General features: G+C 62.6%; 1 protein-coding gene across 1 annotated transcript in view; it reads left to right on the top strand.

Annotated features, from left to right (window-relative positions):
* Positions 1 to 25340, top strand: part of MYO7B (myosin VIIB) — a gene marked incomplete at its 3' end in the record, with an annotated part of 72384 nt that overhangs the window by 26342 nt on the left and 20702 nt on the right. Inside the window, 12 exon segments of the mRNA XM_045582479.1 lie at positions 2450 to 2660; positions 3065 to 3200; positions 4564 to 4727; positions 8322 to 8459; positions 9232 to 9384; positions 9702 to 9800; positions 11246 to 11340; positions 15195 to 15279; positions 17268 to 17486; positions 18610 to 18780; positions 19410 to 19619; positions 20466 to 20603. Of these exon segments, the coding sequence (XP_045438435.1) occupies positions 2450 to 2660; positions 3065 to 3200; positions 4564 to 4727; positions 8322 to 8459; positions 9232 to 9384; positions 9702 to 9800; positions 11246 to 11340; positions 15195 to 15279; positions 17268 to 17486; positions 18610 to 18780; positions 19410 to 19619; positions 20466 to 20603 (1819 nt within the window).

Raw genomic sequence — 25340 nt, 5'->3', positions numbered from 1 at the left:
GCTAGGGTTAGTTTTAGGGTTAGGATTAGGGCTAGGTTTAGGGTTAGAGCTAAGGCTAAGGTTAAGATGGGTTAGGGTTATGATTAGGGTTATGGTTAGAGTTATGGCTAGGGTTAGGGTTAGGTTTAGGGCTAGGGCTAGGTTTGGGGTTAAGGCTAGGGCTAGGACTAAGGTTAGTGTTAGGTTTAGGGCTAGGGTTAGGGTTAGGGTGAAGGTTAGGGCTAGGGCTAGGGTTAAGGTTAAGTTTAGGGTTAGGGCTAGGGCTTGGTTTAGGGTTAGGGTTAGCGCTAGGGTTAGGGTTAGGGTTAGAGTTGTTATAGGGTTATGGTTAGGTTTATGGCTAGGTTTAGTGTTAGGGTTAGGGCTAGAGCTAGTGTTAGGGTTAGGTTTAGGGGTAGGGTTAGGGCTAGACGTAGGGCGAGGGTTAGGGCTAGGCCTTGGTCTTTGGTTAGAGTTAGATTTAGGATTAGGGTTAGGTTTAGGGTTAGGCTAGTACCGTGTTTCCCCGAAAATAAGACCTAGTGCATGGAAAAATAAGACATCCCCTGATAATAAGACCTAGCGCAACTTTGGGAGAAAAAATTAATATAAGACACTGTCTTATTTTCGGACAAACAGGGTAGTAGGGCGAGGGTTAGGGCTAGGCTTAGAGATTAGGTTATCGTTTAAAGTTAGGGTTAGGTGTACTTTTAGGGCTAGGGCTAAGGCTGGGGTTTGGGTGAATAGATTGTCAATGACATTGACTGGCCTGCATGTTCAGGGTCCCTATCGTGCTGGGTAAGGGGAAGGTGGTGCCATGCCTGGTGGTTTAGTTGGGCAGCAGAAAGCCAGGGCTGCCACCTCTGGCCAGTGTCCCAGCAACCCTGAATGGAGGCTGAAGAAGAGCCGGGAGGCAGATGGGAAGCGTGCCCCGGTGGTGAGCGATGAGGGCAGGGGTAAGGGGAGGCTGGGACAGCTGGCGGCAGGCGGTCAGTGAGGAGAGAGTGCTGGAGCGAGCGGGAAGCGCCTGTGTGCAGTCTAGTGGCTTCTCAGGGGAGCCTAGCTGCCGCGGGCCTGGCATGGCTCCGGATGGCTCCCGCAGTGGGCCTCGGCTGTGAGAGCCCGGGGCTGGCCCCGCCCGTCTCCACGGGAGCTGAGGGCCCCACGGTGAGCATTCCCCGTGCGAGCCAGGCTCTGCAGGCGGGCGGCACACGGGAGAGCTGGCAGCACCACCCGGTGCGGGAGCTCCGGGGCACTGACAGCTGGGAGGTGGCCAGGCCCTTGGTTGCTGTGCTCAGGGGGACAGTGGCTGCCAAGCACGGGAAACCTCGGGAGCATTAGTGGGTGGGGTCAGGCCGTTGATGCCAGGAGCCCTCTGGGAGGGGCCAGGGGGCTGTGACAGGGCTGCAGTCACTCACTAGGGCCCCCCAAGTGTCCACAGAGCCCGCTGAGCAAGGAGTGGGGCGTGGGGCACATGCCCACCTGTGCCCTCACCCCTCTGGCCAGTCCAGGAATGAGGAGGCTTCACACTGACTGTCAGCCATCCTGACGCAGGAAGGCTGCCTGCGCCAGATGCCATTGGCCGGGCAGGAGGCGGGAGAGGAGCGGCCGCTGCTGTGTGAGGGCTCAGGCGGGATGGGGAGGCAGCCCGTGGAAAGCAGAGCGGCCGGCCGGCACCACGCTGGGGCAGAGGCAGGCTTCCCGCTGTGTCCCTGGGTCCTGCCTGGGGTGGGGCGAGCTGGGGCCTGCCGGTCAGAAGCTCCCTCCATAGCGAGCCCAAAAGGGCCGAGGAGCCAGGGGGACCGTGGGGTGTGTCACTGGGAAGCAGGGAAGAGTCAGGGCACTTGCAGGGCAGAGCGTGCCCAGCTGGATTGGAATGGGGAAGAGGTGGGCGGAGGGGTCAGCATGACTCCTGATTGCTGACTGCCCGGGGCAGGCAGGGGGTGGGGGGAGCACTCCGCTGGATGCAGAGGAGCCCAGCAGCCACTCCTGAGCGCAGAGGCTCCTCTCAGGCCAAGGCCCTTGCCGTGGGCTGGGCTGTTACACCGGCTCCCAGGACCATTCCCTGTGGGTAGGCAGGCCTGGCACAGAGCCCTACAGGTTGGTAAGGAGCCAGGGCAGGGTGGATGGCGTGCCTTCAGAGCGCTCCTTCCCGTTCCACATGTGTCAAACACAAGGCCCGCGGGCCAAATCCGTCCCGCCAGGCCTTGCAATGTGGCCCGCACCGCGCTGTCATCACTGCACTCCGCTGCGTTTCCATCACAATGACAGTTTATGACTGTTCAGTAAACCATTCGGCCCGCGATTTAGGCTGGATTTTAGATTTTGGCCCCTTCTCTGATTGAGTTCGACACCCCTACGTTAGTCTGTTGGCCAGGAGGCGGGGGTGAGATGGCCGGCGGGCGGAGAGGGGAGCATGCTCCTGGCGGCAGGCCCTCGCCCATGCCCTCGCCCCGCCCGCCCGCCCCAGCTTCGAGCAGCTCTGCATCAACCTGGCCAACGAGCACCTGCAGCAGTTCTTCGTGCGGCACGTGTTCAGCCTGGAGCAGGAGGAGTACCGCGCCGAGGGTGTCGCCTGGGACTTCGTGGGCTACACCGACAACCGGCCCACCCTGGACCTGCTGGCCCTGAGGCCCATGAGCGTCCTCTCCCTACTGGACGAGGAGAGCCGCCTCCCGCAGGTGCGCCCTGAGCCCGCCCCCGAGACCCCATCGTCTCCGCCCGGATGTGCCCCCCCCCCGCCGCCCCCGGCTCATTCGCTCTGAGGCTGCTGGAGCCTCAGCTCTTCTCCCAGCCAGACCTGCTCTCCCTCGAGGCCAGCTCGCACCCTGCCCGCTCCCCGCAGAATGGCAGGCGTCTGTCACGGCCTCTTGGGCACCTGCAGCAAGGCTGCCGCAGGAGAGGAGGGGCCCGTTCTCTGCCCGGGAGCCTGCCTGGCCCTGGGGAGAGCCTCTCAGGCGCAGCCAGTAGGAGCCCTTCATCCGGAGAAGGGAAGCCAGCTGGGCGCTCACCCCGCGCCGTGCTCGGGCCCGTGGGGGCCCTGAGCTCGGTGGGCCCCCGCCCACAGGTGCCTGTGCTCTCCCAGGGCACGGATGCCACCATGCTGGAAAAGCTGAAGAGTGTCCATGCCAACAACAAGGCCTTCCTGCAGCCCAGGAACATCCACGACGCCAGGTTCGGCATTGCCCACTTCGCGGGAGACGTGTACTACCAGGCCGAAGGTAGGCACCACTGGGCTCGCAATGGCAAGAGGGAGCTGAGCAGGCCAGCCATGCTTTTTTGTTTGTAATATTCTAATGAGTCACCCCCCCCCCTTTTTTTTTAGTTTAAATATACTTTCACTGATTTCAGACAGGAAGGGAGAGAGATATATTATATATAGAAATATCCATGATGAGAGAATCATTTACTGGCTGCCTCCTGCACGCCTCAATGGCGATTATCCCACAAGCCCAGGCCTGTGCCCTGACCAGGAACAGAGCTGTGACCTTTGGTTCACAGGTAGATGCTCAGCCACTGAGCCACGCAGGCCGGGCATCAGTCACCAGTTTTAAGCACACAACTCAATGGATTTTTAGTAAGTTCACCCAGAGTTGTATAACTGCTGCCACAATTTAAACCATTTCATCATGCCAACCAGAAACCTCCCATCCACATTTCCTCTGCATTACACACACACACACACACACACACACACACACACACACACACCCCAGCAGCCGCTCAGTCCCTTTGCCTCTGCTCTGGCTGGCGGCCGGCGGGCGTGGCCTGCGCCTCTGAGACTGAAGTGCCCGTCTCCTGGCCTCATGGTGTCATGGAATCCTCTGCCTGCATTTTAATTGGGTTGTCCTTTTACTGTCAAGTTGTAAGAGATTTTGTGTATTCTGAATATAAGTACCTTATCAGATATATAATTTGTAAATATTTAATTCAATGGGTTATCTTTTCACTTTCTTAATAGTGTTCTTTTGAAGCACAAAAATGTTAATTTTGATGAAGTCCAACTTACCTATTTTTTATTGATTGATTTTAGAGAAAGAGGAAGTGAGGGAGGAGAGAGAGAGAGATTTCGCGGTTATGCACTCACTGGTTGGCTCTGGCACATGCCCTCACAACCTTGGTGTGTGGGGATGACACGCTGACCATGGTGTGTGGGGATGACTGAGCTGCCTTGTCAGGCTGCCCATCTTCTGTTGTTGCTTTGGTTTCATGACTTAGAAACTCTTGTCCAACCCAAGCCTCAGCCCTGTGTTTCCTTCTGAGAGGCTCTTACCTGGGCTTCAGAGCCCAACCTCGCTGTGGCTGCGGGAGGACTCAGCGTGGTTTTGGTTGCGAAAGCAGCCTGGCTGGGCCTCCCGGGAGCCGAGCAGAGGGAGCAGTGGCCCCACGGAGGACAGGGACGTGTTGGGGTGACCGGGGAGGGTGCGGGGAGCGGGCGCCGGGGCCTGTCGTGGTGCTGGGTGGAGACCAGGTGCCAGGCGGACGCAGAGGAGGGAGCAGGCTGCCTGGCGGATGGGAGGAGAGAGGGGAGCGGGAGGAGGCCGCAGGGGCCCTGGCGAGAGCTGAGCTGGGCGCCCTCCGCAGGCTTCCTGGAGAAGAACCGGGATGTGCTGAGTGCAGACATCCTCACGCTGGTGCACGCCTCCCAGAACGCCTTCCTGAGGGACATCTTCCGGCTGGAGCCCACCGACATCCAGCTGGGCCGCGGGACCCTCCGCCTGGGGCGGGCGCGGGGCCAGGTCCTCAAGGTGGGCCCCGCTCCCCCTCCCCCTCCCCCTCCCCTCCCCCTTTCTCTTTCTCCCCTCCCCCTCCCCCTCTCCCCTCCCCCTCCTCCTCCCCTCACCCTTTCTCTTTCCCCTCCCCCCTCCCCCCTCTCCCCTCCCCCTCCTCCTCCTCCCCTCCCCCTTTCTCTTTCCCCTCCCCCTCCCCCCTCTACCCTCCCCCTTCCCCGTTCCCTCCCCCCTTTCTCTTTTCCCTCCCCCCTCTCCACCTCCCTCTCCCCCTCCCCCTTCCCCTTTCTCTTTCCCCTCCCCCCTCCCCCCTCTCCCCTCCCCCTTCCCCTTTTCCCTCCCCCTTTCTCTTTCCCCTCCCCCCTCCCCCCTCTCCCCTCCCCCTTTCCCGTTCCCCTCCCCTGTTTTTCTTTCCCCTCCCCCCTCTCCCCATCCCCCCTCCCCTTTCCCCTCCACTTCCATCCCCTCCCTCCCCTCCCTCTCCCATCCCCCCTGCCCCTTTCCCCTGCCCCTCCCTCCCCTCCCTCTCCCTCCCTCTCCCCATCCCCCTGCCCCTTCCCCTCCCCCTTCCACTTTCCCTCCCCCTTTCTCTTTCCCCTCCCCCCTCTCCCCCTCCCCCTCCCCTCTTTCTCTTTCCCCTCCCCCATCTTCCCATCCCCCCTGCCCCTTTCCCCTCCCCCTCCCTCCCCTCCCTCTCCTCCCTCTCCCCCTCCCCTCCCTCTCCCTCCCCCTCCCCATCCCCCCTGCCCCTTTCCCCTCCCCCTCCCTCCCCACCCTCTCCCTCCCTCTCTCCCTCCCCTCCCTCTCCCTCCCTCTCCCCATCCCCCCTGCCCCTTTCCCCTCCCCCTCCCTCCCCTGCTCCCTTTCTCCCCTCCCTCCTCCCCTCTCTGCCTAGGCCTTGGCCTTCCAGCTCTCAGCCACGTGGGAGGGACAGCCCACGAGTGCCTGCCTCCAAGCGCGGGTGGGCTTGCTCAGGCCCTGGTGCTTGTGTGACTGCTGCTGCGTGTGTCATCAGCATGTGTGTTCCGAGTGGTGGGGGCCAGGGCAGAGTGCTCGGACAGCTGGGGGCCAGGGTGGAGTGCTCGGACAGCTGGGGGCCAGGGCGGAGTGCTGGGACAGCTGGAGGTCAGGGCGATGTGCTCGGACAGCTGGGGGACAGGGCAGAGTGCTGGGACAGCTGGGGGCCAGGCGGAGTGCTGGGACAGCTGGGGGCCAGGGCGGTGTGCTCAGACAGCTGGGGGCCAGGGCGATGTGCTGGGACAGCTGGGGGCCAGGGCGGTGTGCTCAGACAGCTGGGGGCCAGGGCGATGTGCTGGGACAGCTGGGGGCCAGGGTGGAGTGCTGGGACAGCTGGAGGTCAGGGCGATGTGCTCGGACAGCTGGGGGACAGGGCGGAGTGCTGGGACAGCTGGGGGCCAGGCAATGTGCTGGGACAGCTGGGGGCCAGGGCGATGTGCTCGGACAGCTGGGGGCCAGGTGGAGTGCTGGGACAGCTGGGGGTCAGGGTGATGTGCTGGGACAGCTGGGGGCCAGGCGGAGTGCTGGGACAGCTGGGGGGCAGGGCGGTGTGCTCCTCCCGCTGCTGGCTGCTAGCTCACTGCTTCAGGCTGGTGACGGGCACAGCCTGGGCTCCTCGGTGTGGGGCCTGCACTGCACGTGGCTGTGGCCTGAGGCTTGGGAGCCCTGGCAGGGTGGTGAAGGCCAAGGACACTGGTGTGGCCAGTGCCGACTGGGGCGTGCAGAGAGGGCCTGTCTGCTCTCTGGCTCCTCAGCTGGCTCAGCCTCCTGGGGGCCGGGGTGGACCTCACCAAAGCCTCCAGGACTTTTCTGGAGCAGCCCTGGCTCTGCTGGAGGCAGGAGAAGGCTGATGGGTGGGCAGAGGCGGAGGAAGCAAACCGCCTTCCAACGACCCTAGGCTGCCCTGGGCACTTGGGCTCTGCCTTCCCCTGAAAAGCTGCCCTGACCCCCAGCCGTCCGAGCACTCCGCCCTGGCCCCCAGCTGTCCCAGCACTCCGCCCTGGCCCCCAGCTGTCCGAGCACACCGCCTGGCCCCCAGCTGTCCCAGCACATCACCCTGACCCCCAGCTGTCCCAGCACTCCGCCCTGACCCCCAGCTGTCCGAGCACTCCGCCCTGACCCCCAGCTGTCCCAGCACTCCGCCCTGACCCCCAGCTGTCCCAGCACTCCGCCCTGACCCCCAGCTGCCCCAGCACCCCCCCTGGCCCCCAGCTGTCCCAGCACATCACCCTGACCCCCAGCTGTCCCAGCACATCACCCTGGCCCCCAGCTGTCCCAGCACACCGCCCTGACCCCCAGCCGTCCGAGCACTCCGCCCTGACCCCCAGCTGTCCCAGCACATCGCCCTGACCCCCAGCTGTCCCAGCACTCCGCCCTGACCCCCAGCTGTCCGAGCACTCCGCCCTGACCCCCAGCTGTCCGAGCACTCCGCCCTGACCCCCAGCTGTCCCAGCACTCCGCCCTGGCCCCCAGCTGTCCCAGCACTCCGCCCTGACCCCCAGCTGTCTGAGCACATCGCCCTGACCCCCAGCTGTCCCAGCACTCCGCCCTGGCCCCCAGCTGTCCCAGCACACCGCCTGACCCCCAGCTGTCCCAGCACTCCGCCCTGGCCCCCAGCTGTCCCAGCACTCCGCCCTGACCCCCAGCTGTCTGAGCACATCGCCCTGACCCCCAGCTGTCCCAGCACATCGCCTGGCCCCCAGCTGTCCCAGCACTCCGCCTGGCCCCCAGCTGTCCCAGCACTCCGCCTGGCCCCCAGCTGTCCCAGCACATCACCCTGGCCCCCAGCTGTCCCAGCACTCCGCCCTGACCCCCAGCTGTCCGAGCACACCGCCTGGCCCCCAGCTGTCCCAGCACATCGCCCTGGCCCCCAGCTGTCTGAGCACTCCGCCCTGGCCCCCAGCTGTCCCAGCACTCCGCCTGGCCCCCAGCTGTCCCAGCACTCCGCCTGGCCCCCAGCTGGCCAGAGCAGGGCCTGGGTGTTTCGGGGAGCAGGTGGCTGTGGAGGAAACGCATACAGTTTAGAAACCAGGACAAAAGGGAAATGCCCCCACTGTGACTAAAGCTCGGGGACTGCCTGCCCCCCTCAGAGGGTCTGGAGTGAAGACCTCTGACTCCAGACCTGGCCGTCTGGCCGCACACCCCTGTGCTCAGGTGCGTTTGACCGTGGGAAGGTTTGAAGAAGGAGCATTGCCCAAGACAAACAGTGCTCATGGCAGGGGGCTCCTTGCCTCCGTAAGTTAATACATATATTTTAGAACAATTCACATTCGCTATAATGCATGCAATCGTAGCATAACCATTTTCTACTATATAAAACCTGGTCAAAACTGGGAAATGTAGGAGGGGAGGCAAAAAGTGAGCATCCCAGCTCTGACATCCTCTTCTCACCCCGCCTCATCATCCCGGGCAGTGCACCCTAGACCGGAGGCAGGTGCCCACCTTCCTCCCTCCCTCCGGGTCCTCATTCCCCAGCGGGGGCCCTTGGGGACCTGTGATGGACGGTGGCCTCGGCCACGTCCAGGCCGGACCCTGGGCCAGCAGCGCCCCAGGCCCTGCGCCCAGCCCGACTCAGACCCTGTGCTCTGCCCACAGTCTGCAGACGCCGGCCGGCAGCCTGCCACCTTGGCAGGCCAGTTCAAGCAGTCGCTGGACCAGCTGATGAAAATCCTGAGCGGCTGCCAGCCCTCCTTCATCCGCTGCATCAAACCCAACGAGCACAAGAAGCCGCTGGTAACGAGGGAGGCTGGCCGGGGAGGCAGCGGCTCCGCCTGACAGCCCAGGGTTCTGTGCCCCCCACCGGCTGTCACCCACCCCACTGTTCAGACGGACCCCGGCGAGGGGCCAGCCGCTCCGTCAGCGCCCGGCATGGGATGGGCTGCGAGGTGGCCCTGCCGCTTGCCCGCTGGCACTGGGCCCGGGCTCCCTCGGCAGGCGCCTGTCCAGGGGAGTGAGCCGCCCGCCTGCCTGCCCGCGGGCGGGACGCACTGCCCTCCGCACAGCCCTGGGCTGGGCCTCGAGGCTGCGGCCCGTGTGGCCTTGCTTCTCACTTCCGCGAGGGGCTGGTGTAGAGAACCGGACATGGGGGGGGGCTAGCCCCAGAGGACTTTCCGCGTGGCCCTGGCCCACAGGCAGTTGCCTCTGGGAACTGCCTGCTGGTGGGCTCCCCAGATTGGAGGGGGTGCCCCAGCGCCCAGAGACTCCTGGGGGCTGGAAGGTCGTGTGTGTTGGGGGGTGAGCGGGCCACCCCTGCAGGGAGAGCCAGCGGCTCTGAGGAGGAGCTGGACTGGGCCGCAGGCCGCATCCCTGGGGGCTCTGTTGAGGGCGCTTAAATGGGGCGAATGCAAACAGCTCATCCTGGGGTCAGCACCGCTTGTTACCCACTTTGTCTCCGGAGACCTGCAGGGACTTTCCCGGATCTCCCCAGTATTCTCTCCTTGGGGGGGGCAAGGCCGCCTTGGGGCCCGGGAGGCCGCCCTCAGCCCCCTCTGGCCTCCGCCCGCAGCTCCTGGACCGCGAGCTGTGCCTGCGGCAGCTGCGCTACTCGGGCGCCCTGGAGACCGTGCGTGTCCGCCGGGCGGGCCTCCCCATCCGGTACACCTTCGCGCAGTTCGCGGGGCGCTTCGGGGTCCTGCTGCCCAGCGCCTCCCGCCAGCAGGTGTGTGGGCCCCGCCTGTGGGCTCCCCTCCCCGCCTCCTGGGCATGAGGGGGCGCCCCCCCATGCCCCCTAAAAGCCAGCTCTCCCGAGGGGGCATGAGGGGGGCCTGTGGGGGGCATGAGGGGACATGAAGGGGGTCTGTGGGGAGGCGGTGGGGCCACGCAGGCTGGGGCAGGAGCCCCGGCTGCTCCTCCTCTGGAGCCCAGGCTGCACGCCTGATGCTCGGGCGCCTGATGGCAGATGCTGGCCTGGCCCACAGCCTGAGGGGCCCTGCTCGCCCCCCCACCTCCCAACCCCCCTCCCTGGTTCTCCTGCAGCTTCGGGACAAGTGTCGACAGATGACGCTGAGCATCGCTGACAGGTGGCTGGGGACGGACACAGACTGGAAAGTAGGAAAGACCAAAATTTTCCTGAAGGTGAGCCCCTGTGAGAGTCCTGGCCTCCGAGCTCCTGGCCCCCTGCCCTGTGCCCCCCCCACAGGCCCCCAGACTCCCAGGGCCCCCGGCTCCTAGGCACCCAGGAACCCAGGGCCCCAGGAACCCAGACACCCAGACACCCAGACAACCAGACAACCAGGCACCCAGGCCCCCAGGCACCCAGACACCCAGGCCCCCAGGCCCCCAGACACCCAGACAACCAGGCACCCAGGCCCCCAGGCACCCAGACACCCAGGCCCCCAGGCCCCCAGGCACCCAGACACCCAGGCCCCCAGGCCCCCAGACACCCAGACAACCAGGCACTCAGGCCCCTAGGCACCCAGACACCCAGGCCCCCAGGCCCCCAGGCACCCAGGGCCCCAGGCCCCCAGGAACCCAGACACCCAGACACCCAGACAACCAGGCCCCCAGGCCCCCAGGCACCCAGACACCCAGGCCCCCAGGCCCCCAGGCACCCAGGCACCCAGGCTCCCAGACAACGAGGCCCCCAGGCACCCAGGCACCCAGACACCCAGGCCCCCAGGCCCCCAGGCACCCAGACACCCAGGCCCCCAGGCCCCCAGGCCCCCAGTCACCCAGGCTCCCAGACACTCAGGCCCCCAGGCACCCAGGCACCCAGGCTCCCAGACAACGAGGCCCCCAGGCACCCAGGCTCCCAGACACCCAGGCTCCCAGGCATCCAGGCCCCCAGGCACCCAGACACCCAGACAACCAGGCCCCCAGGCACCCAGGCACCCAGACACCCAGGCCCCCAGGCCCCCAGGCTCCCAGGCCCCCAGGCCCCCAGGCCCCCAGACTCTCAGGCTCCCAGGCGGGCAGGCACTGCCGGGCTTGGCCGGAGAGGAGGGTAACGGCAGGCGGGTGGCAGGGGGGCAGGAGTGCCTTCCCGCCATTTTCCTTCCTCTGGCTGCTCCTCGAAGCCATAGCCGAGGTCTGTCCCCGGTGCCACCAGGCACACGGAGGCTCCGGCTGCTGGACCTGAGGCTGGCGCCGCCGAAGGCCGCTGCCCTCTGCTCTACACACAGTCCTGCACGGGGTCCGGGCACCGGCACAGGGTCCGGGCCGCTGCGAAGGAGGGCCGCCCCAGGGCTGACACACTGAGAGCCGCTCCAAGGCCAAAGGGACCGTTTCCCACGGAGACTGGCAGGAGCCGAATGCAGTTGACTGCACAGTTCACACAAATTTGGGGAAATAAACCAACTTCCGGGAAGTGTTGGCCCCTCCTGGCTCTCCAGAGCAGACGCGAAATCGGCTGATTGCGCTAACGAGCGAGAGGGGGAGCGGGAAGGCCGTGGCTGGGGCCACGGAGTCAGAGTGGAGCCCTCCCCCTGCGTGGCCTCGGGGAGCACAGCACCACGCCTGCCAGCCTGGCCCGGGCCGGCCGGCCGAGGGCGGGCGGCGGCTCATGAGTCCGTCCGTTGCAGGAGCACCAGGACGCCCTGCTGGAGGTGCAGAGGAGCCGGGCCCTGGAGAACGCGGCGGTCAGCATCCAGCGAGTCCTGCGGGGCTACAGGCACAGGTGCGCCTCTCCCGCACACCCCGCCCCGGTGCCCCAAGACCGAGCCCCCAACCAGGGGCGCTGTTCCTGCCCGCCCCCGGGGCAGGGAGGACCAGACCCCGCGGCGCCTCTGCCCGGTCACCGCCGGCCTGCAGGGACCAGAGAAGACGAAGGCATTATCTGGATGCTAGTCTGTGGGCCATGTTTGGTGGGTGGGTGGAGGGGAATCTACTACATAAGCAAGAGTCAAATGAAGTGTCAGCTCGGGTCTCAGCCATATTTGGATGTTCTCCTTCAGCTGTCTCAGGGAATTTGTGAGTTTGGGTTTGTGAGGTGGTTGGTTTGGGAGGTAAAAAAAGAAAAAAAGCCTCTTTGACTCGGTCCGGGTGAGTCAGAAGGTAGCCCTGAAGTCCAGCTCAGGTTCAGTAAGCAGAGCGCTGTCGCCTTTCTCCCCTCACCGTGTCCGGCAGCCCCCAGGCCACAGGTCTGGTCTCTGTACTCGCTGTCTTTATCACCAACCGCAGAAAGAACTCGGAACCCAGACACGATGCTCAAACATCCATTTACATTTAAACTAATTGTTGGTGAATATGCATTTATTGCCATTTTAGTTTTATAGTTTTATTTTTTTTCCTTCTTCAAAAAGAAGACGCTTTAACATTTCATGTAATCCTGGTTTGGTGGTGATGAACTCCTTTAGCTTTTTCTTGCCTCAGAAGCCCTTTATCATTCAATTCTAAATGACAGCTTTGCAAGGTAAAGCAATCTTGGTTGTAGTTCTTTTCTTTTCATCATTTAGAATATTTTTTGGCAATTCTTTCTAGCCTACAAAGCTTCTGTTGAGAAATCAGCTGACAGTCTATGGGAGCACCCTTGTAGGTAACTAGCTGCTACTTTTAAGATTCTTTCTGTCTTTAACTTCTGCATTTTAATTATGATGTGTCTTGGTGTGGGCCTGTTGGGTTCATCTTGTTTGATACTCTCTGCACTGTCTTTTTTCTTCACCAAGTTAGTGAGGTTTTCCATCATATCTTTCAAATAGGTTTTCAATTTCTTCCTCTCTCTCTCTTCTTCCTGCACCCCAGGATGTAAATGTTGGTACACTTAAAGTTGTTTCAAAGCTCCTTAGTCTAGCCTGAAATTTTTGGATTCTTTTTTCTTTTTAAGTATATTTTTATTGATTTCAGAGAGGAAGGGAGAGGAAAAGACAGATAGAAACATCAATGAGGAGAGAGAATCATTGATTGGCTGAAGCCTGCAACCCGGGCATGTCCCTGACCCAACCATGACCTCCTGGCTCACAAGTGGATGCTGACTTTTTTTATTTTTGTTGTTCTGATTAGGTGTTTTCTGCTTCTTTATCTTCCAAATTACTGATTTGATTCTCTAATTTGTCTATTCTACGATTGATTCTTTATGCATTCTTTATTTTAGTTATTATGCTCTTCTTTTCTGGCTGGCTCTTTTTTATGTTTTCAGTCTCTTTATGGAAGTTCTCATTAGTTCCTCTCCTTTTCCCCTACACTCATTGAGCAGCCTTATAACCAGTGTTTTGAACTCCACATCTGATAGCTTGCTTGCCTCCATTTTGTTTAAGTGTTTTCTGGAGTTTTGCTCTGTTCTTTCATTTGGAACATGTTTCTTTGCCTCCTCAGTCTGGCAGCCTCCCACGTTTGTTCTATGGATTAGGTAGAGCTGCTGTGTCTCCTGGGCTTGGTAGAGTGGCTTGTGGGGCAGCCTTCGTGGCCACTCACACTGGGCACTGCAGGTGCACACCTCTTGTTTGCACCCATCGTTACATTTGAGCCTTGGATGCTGTTGGCACACTAAGGGAGGTATTTACTCCCAGGCTGATTGGCTGCCAGGGCTGGCCACACCACAACAGAGGATTGGCTGTGCGGGGCTGACCTCATAGACAGTACTCACGTTAGCAGGGCTCTGATGACACCGAGTCTGTCTTAGAAGTATGTCACTCATAGCCCTCGCTGCTTTGCCTCAGTGGATAGAGCATCAGCGTGCGGACTAAAGGTTCTGGTTAAGGTTGTGGGCTCGATCCCCAGTAAGGAGCATGCAGGAAGTAGCCGATCAATGACTCTCTCTCTCATCGTTGATGTTTCTCTCTCTTTCCCTCTCCCTTCCTCTCTGAAATAAAGAAGAGAAAAAAATTTTAAAAAATATGTGTGTCACTCTTGGAGGAGATTGGGTGAGGCTCTGGAGAAGTTGTCTTCTGGGTGAGCTGGTTCTGGGGCCTCCCAGGAAATGCAATTCCAGCTGCCTGTACCCTGCCTGGGCCGCCCGGCAGGAGCTACAAAGCAATCTGCAGGTGGCTGTTACTTGTGCTGGGCTTGGCGATGCCAAGGAAAGGCCAAGCTATACGAGGCTCTCTGATCCTTGCTCCCTCTCCTCCTCTCCTCTGGTATGCCCATAATTCTGTTTTCCTAGATCTGACTATGGTCTGCTTTGATGTGGGTTTACTTGCATTTATCCTACTTGGAATTTGCTCAGTTTCTTGAATCTGTAGGTTTATATCTATTGCTAAGTTTATGAGTTTTTAGCTCTTATTTCTTCTAGGACTTTTTACCAAAACCTCTTTCTTTTTTCCTTCCGGGACTCCAACAACACAAATATTAGGTCTTTTGTTGCAATTCCACTGGTGCCTAATGCTCTGTTCCTTCTCTTCCAGTCAATTTCCTGTTTTTCAGGATGTATAATTTCTACTGCTATGTCTTCAAGCTCACTTGATTCTTTCCTCTCTCTTTCCATTGTGTGCTGCGGTTCTTTTTTATTCACTGTGATATTTTCAACTCTAAAATGTCAATTTGGTTCTACTTTATTTCTCCTATTTCTTTACCGAGACTTTCTATTTTATCATTAGTTTCAAGTGAGCATTGTTGGGAGATTTTTTATAATGGCTAATACCTCTGTCATCTCCATGTTGGCTTCTGTTGATGGTCTTTTCTCATTCAAGTTGATGTTTCCCTGGGTTGGGGCATTTTGCGTATTGTGTTATAAGAATTATATGCCTTGTTTAATTATACATTTTAGCTATCTTCCTCTGACACCATTCTGGCAGGGGTGGGTGGCGTGTTTACTGCTAATAGAGTGAGATCCTCCTGTGACTGCTGCTGGCTGGGGTGGCGTCCGAGCTGCCCACGGGCGTCCGCTGGCACCACTCCTGCCCCAGTGCGGCCTCCACTGACCCAGCTGAGGGAGATGGAGCCTGCTTCGCCGCTGGGCTTCTCTGACACCACTCCCGCATGAAGGGAGAGGGACCCGGCTGCCGCCAAGTGCTGGTGGGATCCGGTCCCCCGGTGGTTTTCACTGACACTGTGGGGGGTGGTCATCATGGCACATAAGGATGGTTCCTACTCAGCCTTCTCGGACGTGCCCTGGAGAGGGTGGGGGTCTGGGCTCCCACGGGCACTCCGTGCGGCACCCAGCTGTTTCTGAGGTGCTTCGCCGGAGTGGGCTGGCTGTGACTGGGGGTGGGGCGGGGGCAGGAGAGCGGGGCCTGGGAGGTTCCCTCAGCTTGGTCCGCCGCCGAGGAGCCGCCCGTGGCACTGGGGCTGCTTGCTGGCCGGAGCCTGGCTTAGTGAGCAGGGAGGGCAGCATCGGGCCAGGAGTAAAGCACCGGCCGCGCGTTGTGGCCCCTCATCGATCCTGGGTGTGGGGTGGGATGTTCTGGATTATTCTATTGTAAAAGGTGGCCTGCCCTTACCAGCATGGAAGTTACGGGCAGTGGGCCCAAGACCTGACCTGTCTCTTGGCTCTCAGGAGAGAAGTGCTGTACAGTTTCTTAGACGTCCGTTCACAAACAGTGTTACCCTCCGGCTCACAGTGTCTGACTGTGCCCCTCTCACCGCATCTCCTTCCAGGCAGGAGTTCCTGCGGCAGCGAAGGGCTGCCGTGAGCATGCAGGCCGCCTGGAGAGGCCGCCGCGCCCGCCAGGCCTTCACGCTGGTAGGAGAGCTCGGGGCCTGCGGCGGGGGCTGGGGGGGGGGGGGGGGGGGGGGGGGGGGCAGCCAGGGACAGGCTGCTCGTCTGAGGTGAGGCGAGGCAGGAAGGCCCCTCGCAGGTCTGCCACGGCGCTGCCTGCGAACCAGGGCAACTTGACCTTGTTGGGCCTCACCGGGCTTCTTGCCTTTGTCATGTGATTGTGGTTGGGACACGCAGTGGTCACAGCAAAAGTGACCTCAGGCTGTCCACGTTATGCCTCACGAAGGTGTAAAGGCGGCTGACAGGACACACAGGCTGCAGCCCACTGCGTCAGTGCATCCTTCTCCACCATAAGCCAGTGCGAGGCAGAGGGTTAGGACTGTCCGGGGGCGGAGGGTTAGGGCTGTCCGGGGGCGGAGGGTTAGGACTGTCCGGAGGGTTAGGACTGTCCGGAGGGTTAGGACTGTCCGGGGGCGGAGGGTTAGGACTGTCCGGAGGGTTAGGACTGTCCGGGGGCGGAGGGTTAGGACTGTCCGGAGGGTTAGGACTGTCCGGGGGCGGAGGGTTAGGGCTGTCCGGAGGGTTAGGACTGTCCGGAGGGTTAGGACTGTCCGGGGGCGGAGGGTTAGGGCTGTCCGGGGGCGGAGGGTTAGGACTGTCCGGAGGGTTAGGACTGTCCGGGGGCGGAGGATTAGGGCTGTCCGGAGGGTTAGGACTGTCCGGGGGCGGAGGGTTAGGACTGTCCGGAGGGTTAGGACTGTCCCGGGGCGGAGGGTTAGGACTGTCCGGAGGGTTAGGACTGTCCGGAGGGTTAGGACTGTCCCGGGGCGGAGGGTTAGGACTGTCCGGGGGCGGAGGGTTAGGACTGTCCGGGGGCGGAGGGTTAGGACTGTCCGGGGGCGGAGGGTTAGGACTGTCCGGGGGCGGAGGGTTAGGACTGTCCGGGGGCGGAGGGTTAGGACTGTCCGGAGGGTTAGGGCTGTCTGGGGGCGAAGGGTTAGGACTGTCCGGAGGGTTAGGACTGTCCGGAGGGTTAGGACTGTCCGGGGGCGGAGGGTTAGGACTGTCCGGGGGCGGAGGGTTAGGACTGTCCGGAGGGTTAGGACTGTCCGGAGGGTTAGGACTGTCCGGGGGCGGAGGGTTAGGACTGTCTGGGGGCGGAGGGTTAGGACTGTCCGGGGGCGGAGGGTTAGGGCTGTCCGGGGGCGGAGGGTTAGGACTGTCCGGAGGGTTAGGACTGTCCGGAGGGTTAGGACTGTCGGGGGGCGGAGGGTTAGGACTGTCCGGGGGCGGAGGGTTAGGACTGTCCGGGGGCGGAGGGTTAGGACTGTCCGGAGGCGGAGGGTTAGGACTGTCCGGGGGCGGAGGGTTAGGGCTGTCCGGGGGCGGAGGGTTAGGACTGTCCGGAGGGTTAGGACTGTCCGGAGGGTTAGGACTGTCGGGGGGCGGAGGGTTAGGACTGTCTGGGGGCGGAGGGTTAGGGCTGTCCGGGGGCGGAGGGTTAGGACTGTCCGTAGCACGGGTCCCGTAGGGAGGAGCTGGAGTGGCCCTCAGCTGAAGCCCGTCCCAGGCCAGCCCTCTGCGGGGCTTGGGAGACCAGGGAGCCTCCTCTGCACTCAGGGCCGCTGTGGCCGATTGTGATGGCAGCACACAGGTGTTCACAGCTCGGCACCTCTTCCCGTTTCAAAGTCGCCGCGGGGTCAGGGGAGAAGGCGTGGTGGCGGTCAGTGGTCGGTGCGAAAGGCGCGGCCTCTGGGACTCCATCCCCGCTGAGGTCCACGTGGTGCTCCATCACCGCCGCCCGAGACACCGTCCGCCCTTCACGCGCCCACAAGCACCGCTTTGCCCTTCGCACGCCAGGCTCTGTCCTCGGCTACAAGCGCTAAGCCGCTTGGGCGGGCCCAGCAGGAGCAGGGAGCTGCTGTGAGGCCGGGGGAGGCCCTCGGGGGACGGCCATCGCAGGCAGCCCGCCTCCGGCCGGCCCTGAAAGTGGCACCTCTCTTGCGCCTCAGATCCTCTTGGGGTTCGAGCGCCTGCAGGCCATGGCCCGAAGCCACCTGCTGAGCAGGCAGTTCCAGGCCGCACGGCGCAGGGTGGTGCAGCTGCAGGCGCGCTGCCGGGGCTACCTCGTGCGCCAGCAGGTCCAGGCCCGGAGGAGGGCGGTGGTGGTCATCCAGGCACACGCCAGGGGCATGGCTGCCCGGCGGAACTTTCGGCAGCAGACAGCCAAGGTAGGTGTGCACTGCCTCTGGGCCCGGGGCGGGGTGGTGGGGCCACAGGCAGGAGGAGTGAGCAGCAGGGTGAGCCCACACCAGTCAGTCCTGCCCCTCCTTGTTCAGAGGTACTGCAGCCGGCCCTCGTGCCTTCCTCCTCCCCCTTCCCCGGTCGGGGCTCCCGGTCGGGGCGCCCGGTCAGGACGCCCGGTCTGGGCTCCCGGTCGGGACGCCCGGTCAGGACGCCCGGTCTGGGCTCCCCGTCAGGACGCCCGGTCAGGGCTCCCGGTCAGGACGCCCGGTCGGGACGCCCGGTCGGGGCTCCCGGTCGGGGCTCCCGGTCGGGACGCCCGGTCGGGACGCCCGGTCGGGGCTCCCGGTCGGGGCTCCCGGTCAGGACGCCCGGTCGGGGCTCCCGGTCAGGACGCCCGGTCAGGGCTCCCGGTCAGGGCTCCCGGTCAGGGCTCCCAGGTCAGGCAGCAGGACAGGCTTCTGCTAGAACCTGGAGGCGGAGCCCGGGTCCCCTGGGCTGTGGGGGGTCTTCCCAGCAGGGCTTGGCCGTCAGAGGCGCAGTGAGCTGGGGAGGCCCCAGCTCCTGGTCATGGGCCATGGCAGGCCAGCCCGGGGCCGAGGAGTGCCAAGAGGAGCTTTGAGTGTCTGGGCAGGAGAGGCAGGGAGGGGCAGGATTGCCTGAGCCCATTTGCCCCAGCGGGCACCTGAGACCAAGCCTCCACAGCTGGGCACTGGAAAGAAGGGGGCTACGGGGGACTGGGCGCCAGGGCGGGACGGCATCGCCTCGGTGGCTCTCCGCCTGCTTCGCCCAGCAGGCACCCCGCCCGCCTGGCAGCGAGGGGTGCTCTGAATAGAGGGCCAGGCAGGCGTGGGCCTCGGTGTGAAGCAAGGTTCCGAGGCCCTGTGTTCGAGGTGGTGCCGTGGGGAGGTGGGGGGCAGGACGACAGCCTCTGTCTCTGGCCTTGACTCTGCTGGGGCAGGAAGAGCCAGGCTGGCAGATGGCTAGTCGCTGGCTGTTGAAATCTGGGATTTTAGAGGAAAACCACGGTTTGGATAGATGATGGCGGAGCAGGGCCTGGGCTTCTAAGGCGCTTGCCCAGCGGCTGTGCTGACCGCCGGCCTCACACAGGGGCTGCCGGCCACCCCCGCCCCCCAGCAGCCGCGCCCCCGGGCTCCAGCCGCCAGGAAGCGCAAGTCCATCTACGACACCGTCACCGACACCCAGATGGTGGAGCAAGTGTTCGGCTTCCTCCCGTCCATGATCGGGGGGCAGGAGGGCCAGGCCCCTGCCCGCTTCGAGGTGAGGGGGCTGTCCTTCCAGGTCAGGCGGGCCCCGAGGGCAGGCCTGTCGGCCTCTGGCTCACCAAGAGGCACTCCGCGGGGAGCGGGCGGCGCGGGCGGGGCGTGCCCTGGTCCTGGGTGGACGTGCAGAGAAGGGGAGGACGGGGCTGTGGGTCTCACACTCCCAGGTGAGCAGGCTCCTACCTGCCGGGCCTCACTGGCCAGGGCCTTTCGTAGGCACTCTGCGGCTCCGAGGCTGGCCGGCCCGGCCGGGCTGCGCTCTGCATTGGCCGGCCCTGAGGCTGGACCAGGGCTGGAGGAGGAGCGTGCCTGAGGGCAGTGTGCGGGACTGGAGCACGCGCACCCATGGCCCAGACACCCCCTCCTGCCTGTCCCCCACCAGCCCCGCACACGCGCACAGTGCAGGCACACGCCTCTGAGGGCCGGCGGGCCGGGGTGGCAGTGTCTGGAGCAGCGGGCGCCAGCCTTCCGGACCTCAGCACCCGCGTGTCCGCTGTCTAGAGCCGGGTCTGCAGGCCGGGCGCGAGGGCTTGGGGGCTGAGCTCCCATGAGGCCCGTGCCTCCCGGGGCAGGCCGGGGCCACTGGGGGCGGCCTCAGACACAGCGCCTGCTCTCCTCCCGGCCCAGGACCTGGAGACGGAGCCGCGGAGGCTGCCCGAGGTGGACCTGGACGCGGTGCCCGAGGTGGAGGGGCCGGAGGACGAGGCGGACGGCCTGGCCGAGTACAGCTTCCCCAAGTTCGCCGCCACCTACTTCCAGAGGTCCGCCAGCCACACGCACCTGCGGAGGCCCCTGCGGCACCCTCTGCTCTACCACGAGGACGACGACGCCTGCTCCGTACGGCCTCTGGTTTCAGCTCTCAGGCTCCCCCTGTGCCCCCGCCGTGCCCCCCCGCCCCATCCTCCCCCCCATCCTCCTCCCCCCGTCCTCCTCCCCCTATCCTCCCCCCCGCCCATCCTCCTCCCCCCGTCCTCCTCCCCCCCCCCGCCCATCCTCCTCCCCCTATCCTCCCCCCAGCCTGTCCTCCTCCCCCCATCTTCCCCCCCCATCCTCCTCCCCCCGTCCTCCTCCCCTATCCTCCCCCCATCCTCCTCCCCCCGTCCTCCTCCCCCCCTGCCCGTCCTCCTCCCCCTATCCTCCCCCCATCCTCCTCCCCCCGTCCTCCTCCCCCCCGCCCATCCTCCTCCCCCCTCCTCCCCCCTATCCTCCTCCCCCCGTCCTCCTCCCCCCCGCCTGTCCTCCTCCCCCCATCCTCCCCCCTATCCTCCTCCCCCCGTCCTCCTCCCCCCCGCCTGTCCTCCTCCCCCCATCCTCCCCCCTATCCTCCTCCCCCCGTCCTCCTCCCCCCACCGGTCCTCCTCCCTCCCCCACCCGTCCTCCTCCCCCTATCCTCCCCCCCCGTCCTCCTCCCCCCTATCCTCCCCCCCACCTGTCCTCCCCCCCCCGCCCGTCCTCCTCCCCCCCCGTCCTCCTCCCCCCTATCCTCCCCCCCGCCCATCCTCCCCCCCGTCCTCCTCCCCCCTATCCTCCCCCCGCCCATCCTCCTCCCCCCTATCCTCCCCCCGCCCATCCTCCTCCCCCCTATCCTCCCCCCCCCCCCGCCCATCCTCCTCGCCCCCGCCCCACACTGCGTCAGAGCCTCAGAGGCAGGTCCGGGCGGTCCCAGCAGCCTGTCCCCCGCAGGCCGCGCTGGCTGTGTGGAGCGTCATCCTGAGGTTCATGGGCGACCTCCCGGAGCCCGTGCTGTTCGCCCGGACGCGGCCGGCCCCGGACGCCGGGGGCAGGGAGGGCAGCGCCCCGGCTGCACAGCGCGGAGCCCAGGTACGCGGGCAGGGTGGTGGCAGGGACGGCAGGCGCCCTCCAGCCTGAGGCCCACGGCTCACCGCGGCCCCTGAGCCAGTGAGCCCGCCCCAGCTCAGGCCCTTCCGTCAGTGACCACGGTCCCCGGAACAGGACCCACACTGACCGCGTTGACGGCGGCCTCGGCCACACAGGAAGAGCTGAGTGGGCAGTGAGCGCCTCTGACGGCAGGGGCCCGGGACCTGGGGTCAGGAGGCCGCCTCGCCTGGTTTGGTGACGTCACCTCGGAGGAGCCACCCAGCCCGGCCGAGGGAACCTCCCAGCAGCCGAGCTGCCCGGGGGCAGGTCCCGGCACAGACGCCCGCAGGGAGCTCCCGGGGACCTTAAGCCTGGGCGCCATGGCGAGGGCCTGGGGCACATGGAGGTTGCCCACGTGTGGGCTGTGCAGTGTCCCGTGACCTGGCCCCGAAGCCGCCCGGGGCAGACCCTTACCTCACCCCGCCCCTGAGGACCGGGCTCCCCCCTGAGGACAGGGCTCCCCCTGAGGACCGGGCAGGGCTCCCCCGGAGGACCGGGCTCCCCCTGAGGACCGGGCTCCCCCTGAGGACCGGGCAGGGCTCCCCCTGAGGACCGGGCAGGGCTCCCCCTGAGGACCGGGCTCCCCCTGAGGACCGGGCTCCCCCTGAGGACCGGGCAGGGCTCCCCCTGAGGACCGGGCAGGGCTCCCCCTGAGGACCGGGCAGGGCTCCCCCTGAGGACCAGGCTCCCCCTGAGGACCGGGCAGGGCTCCCCCTGAGGACCGGGCAGGGCTCCCCCCTGAGGACCGGGCTCCCCCTGAGGACCGGGTAGGGCTCCCCCTGAGGACCGGGCAGGGGTCCCCCTGAGGACCGGGCTCCCCCTGAGGACCGGGCAGGGCTCCCCCTGAGGACCGGGCTCCCCCTGAGGACCGGGCTCCCCCTGAGGACCGGGCAGGGCTCCCCCTGAGGACCGGGCAGGGCTCCCCCTGAGGACCGGGCTCCCCCTGAGGACCGGGCAGGGCTCCCCCTGAGGACCGGGCTCCCCCTGAGGACCGGGCTCCCCCTGAGGACCGGGCAGGGCTCCCCCCTGAGGACCGGGCAGGGCTCCCCCCTGAGGACCGGGCTCCCCCTGAGGACCGGGCTCCCCCTGAGGACCGGGCAGGGCTCCCCCTGAGGACCGGGCTCCCCCTGAGGACCGGGCTCCCCCTGAGGACCGGGCTCCCCCTGAGGACCGGGCTCCCCCTGAGGACCGGGCAGGCCTGTGCAAGTCTCCCTGCAGCCGGGTTGTGTGGCTAGGCCGCCCCCTCTCCAGGCGTCACCGGCTGTGCAGCTGCTTCCCAGAAGCCCCCCACCCCATCCCCACCTGCCCGCCCCTATGGCTGTTGGCAGGAGCCTGGGTTCCTTGCCCTGCTGGCTCGCCAAGCGGGTGCTGCCACCCAGGGCTTCCTCCCGGGGAGTGACGCGAGAGGGAGCCAGCGGCAGCCGGGCGCCTGGTCCTGGGTCACACCCCGGGGCAGGGCGGCAGGAAGCAGGAGGCCCTGGGCCCCCGGGGGCTGGCGCCCTGGGCGGCCTGGGCAGGGCTTCCCGCTCAGACCTCACGTTTTCACTCACTGAATGGACTTCGCACTCCTGTCAAGAATCGGTGTGCAAACGGGAGGGTTTATTCCTGTCTCTGTGCTGCGGGTCCTGCGGGTCCTACGGCCAGTGTCCCCGGCCGTCTGTGGGCTGCAGGCACACACTGCCTGCCCCTCGTCCAGGATGGATTCCGCTATTCTAGGTGCCTCGCCTGTCCGTACACATTTCCGAAACTCTTGCCCACACCCACAAACATTCCCTGGCTGGTGTTTCGATAGGAGTTTTGTTGCGAATCTGTTTGAGGAGAACTGGCATCTCTGCCCTGCAGAGCCTTGAATCTTTTCCGGTTCCGTTCACGAGGGTTTTGTAGTTTTCAGCACATATGCCCTACACATGTTTTATATTTGCACATAAGGGTTTTTTAGAGATTATAAGTAATTATATATATTTATATATAAACAGTACGCTCGATTTTTTCAGACTTCAATTCAATTTATATATAAAGAAAAATATATATTAAAATATGAACAATAAAATGGCAATAAATACATATCTATCAACAATTATATTTAAAAGTCAAAATAAATGAACAAGGAATCTAATGAACAAAATAAACTGATAAATACAATAGAACCAGAGGCTGGAAACACGGAACAGATGATGAATCTCAGAGGGAAGGGGAGGAGGGGCGGGAAGAGAGAACCAGAGAGCTTATACTCATATAGGCACTCCTGTGGACACAGACATAGGTGGCGAGAGCCTGTGGCAGGGTGGGAACTGGGTGGGGGGACAGTAGGGGGAGAAGGGGACATCTGTAATACTCTCAATAACAAAGATATTTTTAAAAGAAAATAAATAAATAAAAATGCTTTTAACCAAGATTTGCTTATAATTAAACTAGAGGCCTGGTGCACAGATTTGTGCACCAGTGGGGTCTCTCAGCCTGGCCTTAGGAGATCAAGCAGAAGCCGGCAGTCGACATCCCCAGAGGGTCCCAAATTACAAGAGGGCTCAGGGCAGGCTGAGGGACCCCACCAGTGCACAGAGTATGCACATAAGATCTTCAGTTAATCTCTCCCTACCCTCCCCCTTTTCCTCTGAGATTCAGAAGTCTGTTCCATGTTTCCATGCCTATGCACTGAGTGTCTGCCCTCTGGTGGTCAGTTCACATCATAGCTACTGGTCAGACACTTAGCATATTAGTCTTTTATATATATAGGTTAACAGATTGGGTTTGGGGTTTGTTTGTTTTGTTTTTTGTGTGTGTGTGCGTGTGTGTGTGTGTGTGTGTGTTTGTTTTTGTGTGGGTTGCTGTTGTTTTTTGGTTATTTTTAACTAATTTTAATGAGTAGGTCATATATTGGAAAAAACACTGCAGAATTTTGCCGACATGAACAAATGTTACATATCTACAGCTAAAGTCTACTTACTTAAATCCAGGAGTCATTGCTCTTAAACAGTGTTCAGAACGATCAGCAGGTGAGCACAGGGCACATGCTCAGTAGCTGGTTCTGTTGTCTGTGGCATGACTTCTGCAGCAGTTTAACTCGTGTTGGCCCACCCCAGCCATGTGCTTCTGCATTACCAGATCTATTCAGTATGAATTTAAAATGACAGTAAAACATATAGAAAACTTTTCTGTGAAAATAAACTTTTCATACATAATTATAATTACACAGATGTGTCTATATAAGTAAAAACAGGTAAACTAATTTGTCAATTTTTTAATATATGCATTTGGAAAACCTACTTTATTATGTAACATACTTTCAACTTTAATGGACACACCCTCCTCACTTGACTTAGTCAATTACATAGAGGTTTTACTACACACACACACACACACTGAGTGGCCAGATGAGCATAATAATCTGGCCACTCAGTGTGTGTGTGTGTGTGTGTGCGTGTGTGTATATATATATATATATTGCTACAGATGATAGATATGGATGACATAGAGATAGAGATAGAGATATTTAAAGGAGAGAAAGAAACATTGTTTGCCTCCTGCACGTGCCCCAATTGGGGATCGAACCTGCAACCTGGTATATGACCTGACCAAGAATCAAACCCAACACCTTTTTATTAACAGAAGGATGCTCCAACCAATCGAGCCATTTGCTAGCAGCCAGGGCTAACTGACACCATATTTTTAAGTTTGGCATTGGCATGTTCATTGCTAGGATAGAAAACTATAATTTATCTGTGAATTGACTTTGTATCTTGCAACATTGCTGAAACTTGCTTATTTTTTTAAAATATATTTTTTATTGGTTCAGAGAGGAAGGGAGAGGGAGAGCTAGAAGCATCAATGATGGAGCGAGTCACTGATGGGCTGCCCCCTGCACCTCTCCCCAACTGGGGACTGAGCCCGCATACCGTGCCTGTGTCCTGACTTCCAGGTTCATGGGTTGACGCTAACTACCAAGCCATACTTGCCGGCTGAACTTGCTTACTTTTTATAGACTTCTTGGAGTTTTCCATGTAGACAGCCATGTCATCTGCACGAGGGACAGCTGGTGTGGCACATTCTATCTCTGTGGCAAAGCCGCTTCCCCACCAGAAGCCGGTGCCCCGCCCGGGATGGCTGGCCGGCCCGCCCCGGCCTCGCTGCGCCTCCTTGTGGCAGCGGCTTCTCCAGGCGCCTCCAGCCCCCGTGTGACCTCTGCCGAGGAGAAGCAGGTCCTAATGGCCCCAGCAGGCCCCCCGCGATGGCAGAGCGCGTCCAGTTCACTCCCCCAGTGTTCATGGAGGATGAGCACGGCCTGGCGTCCGGGGCTGGCCGTCGGGGCTGGCCGACTGGGCCTGGCCGTCGGGGCTGGCTGTCCGGGCCTCCCTGTCCGGGCCTGGCCATCCGGGCCTGGCCATCCGGGGCTGGCCGTCCGGGGCTGGCCGTCGGGGCTGGCCGTCCGGGGCTGGCCGTCCGGGGCTGGCCGTCGGGGCTGGCCGTCCGGGCCTCCCTGTCCGGGCCTGGCCATCCGGGCCTGGCCATCCGGGGCTGGCCGTCCGGGGCTGGCCGTCCGGGGCTGGCCGTCGGGGCTGGCCGTCGGGGCTGGCCGTCCGGGGCTGGCCGTCCGGGCCTCCCTGTCCGGGCCTGGCCGTCCGGGGCTGGCCGTCCGGGGCTGGCCGTCGGGGCTGGCCGTCCGGGCCTCCCTGTCCGGGGCTG

This window comes from Pipistrellus kuhlii, unplaced genomic scaffold, assembly GCF_014108245.1.
Source record: "Pipistrellus kuhlii isolate mPipKuh1 unplaced genomic scaffold, mPipKuh1.p scaffold_m20_p_168, whole genome shotgun sequence".
NCBI classification, from domain to species: Eukaryota; Metazoa; Chordata; class Mammalia; order Chiroptera; family Vespertilionidae; genus Pipistrellus; species Pipistrellus kuhlii.
Note: the sequence above shows the minus strand (reverse complement) of the source record. Positions and strands in the feature narration are given on the sequence as shown.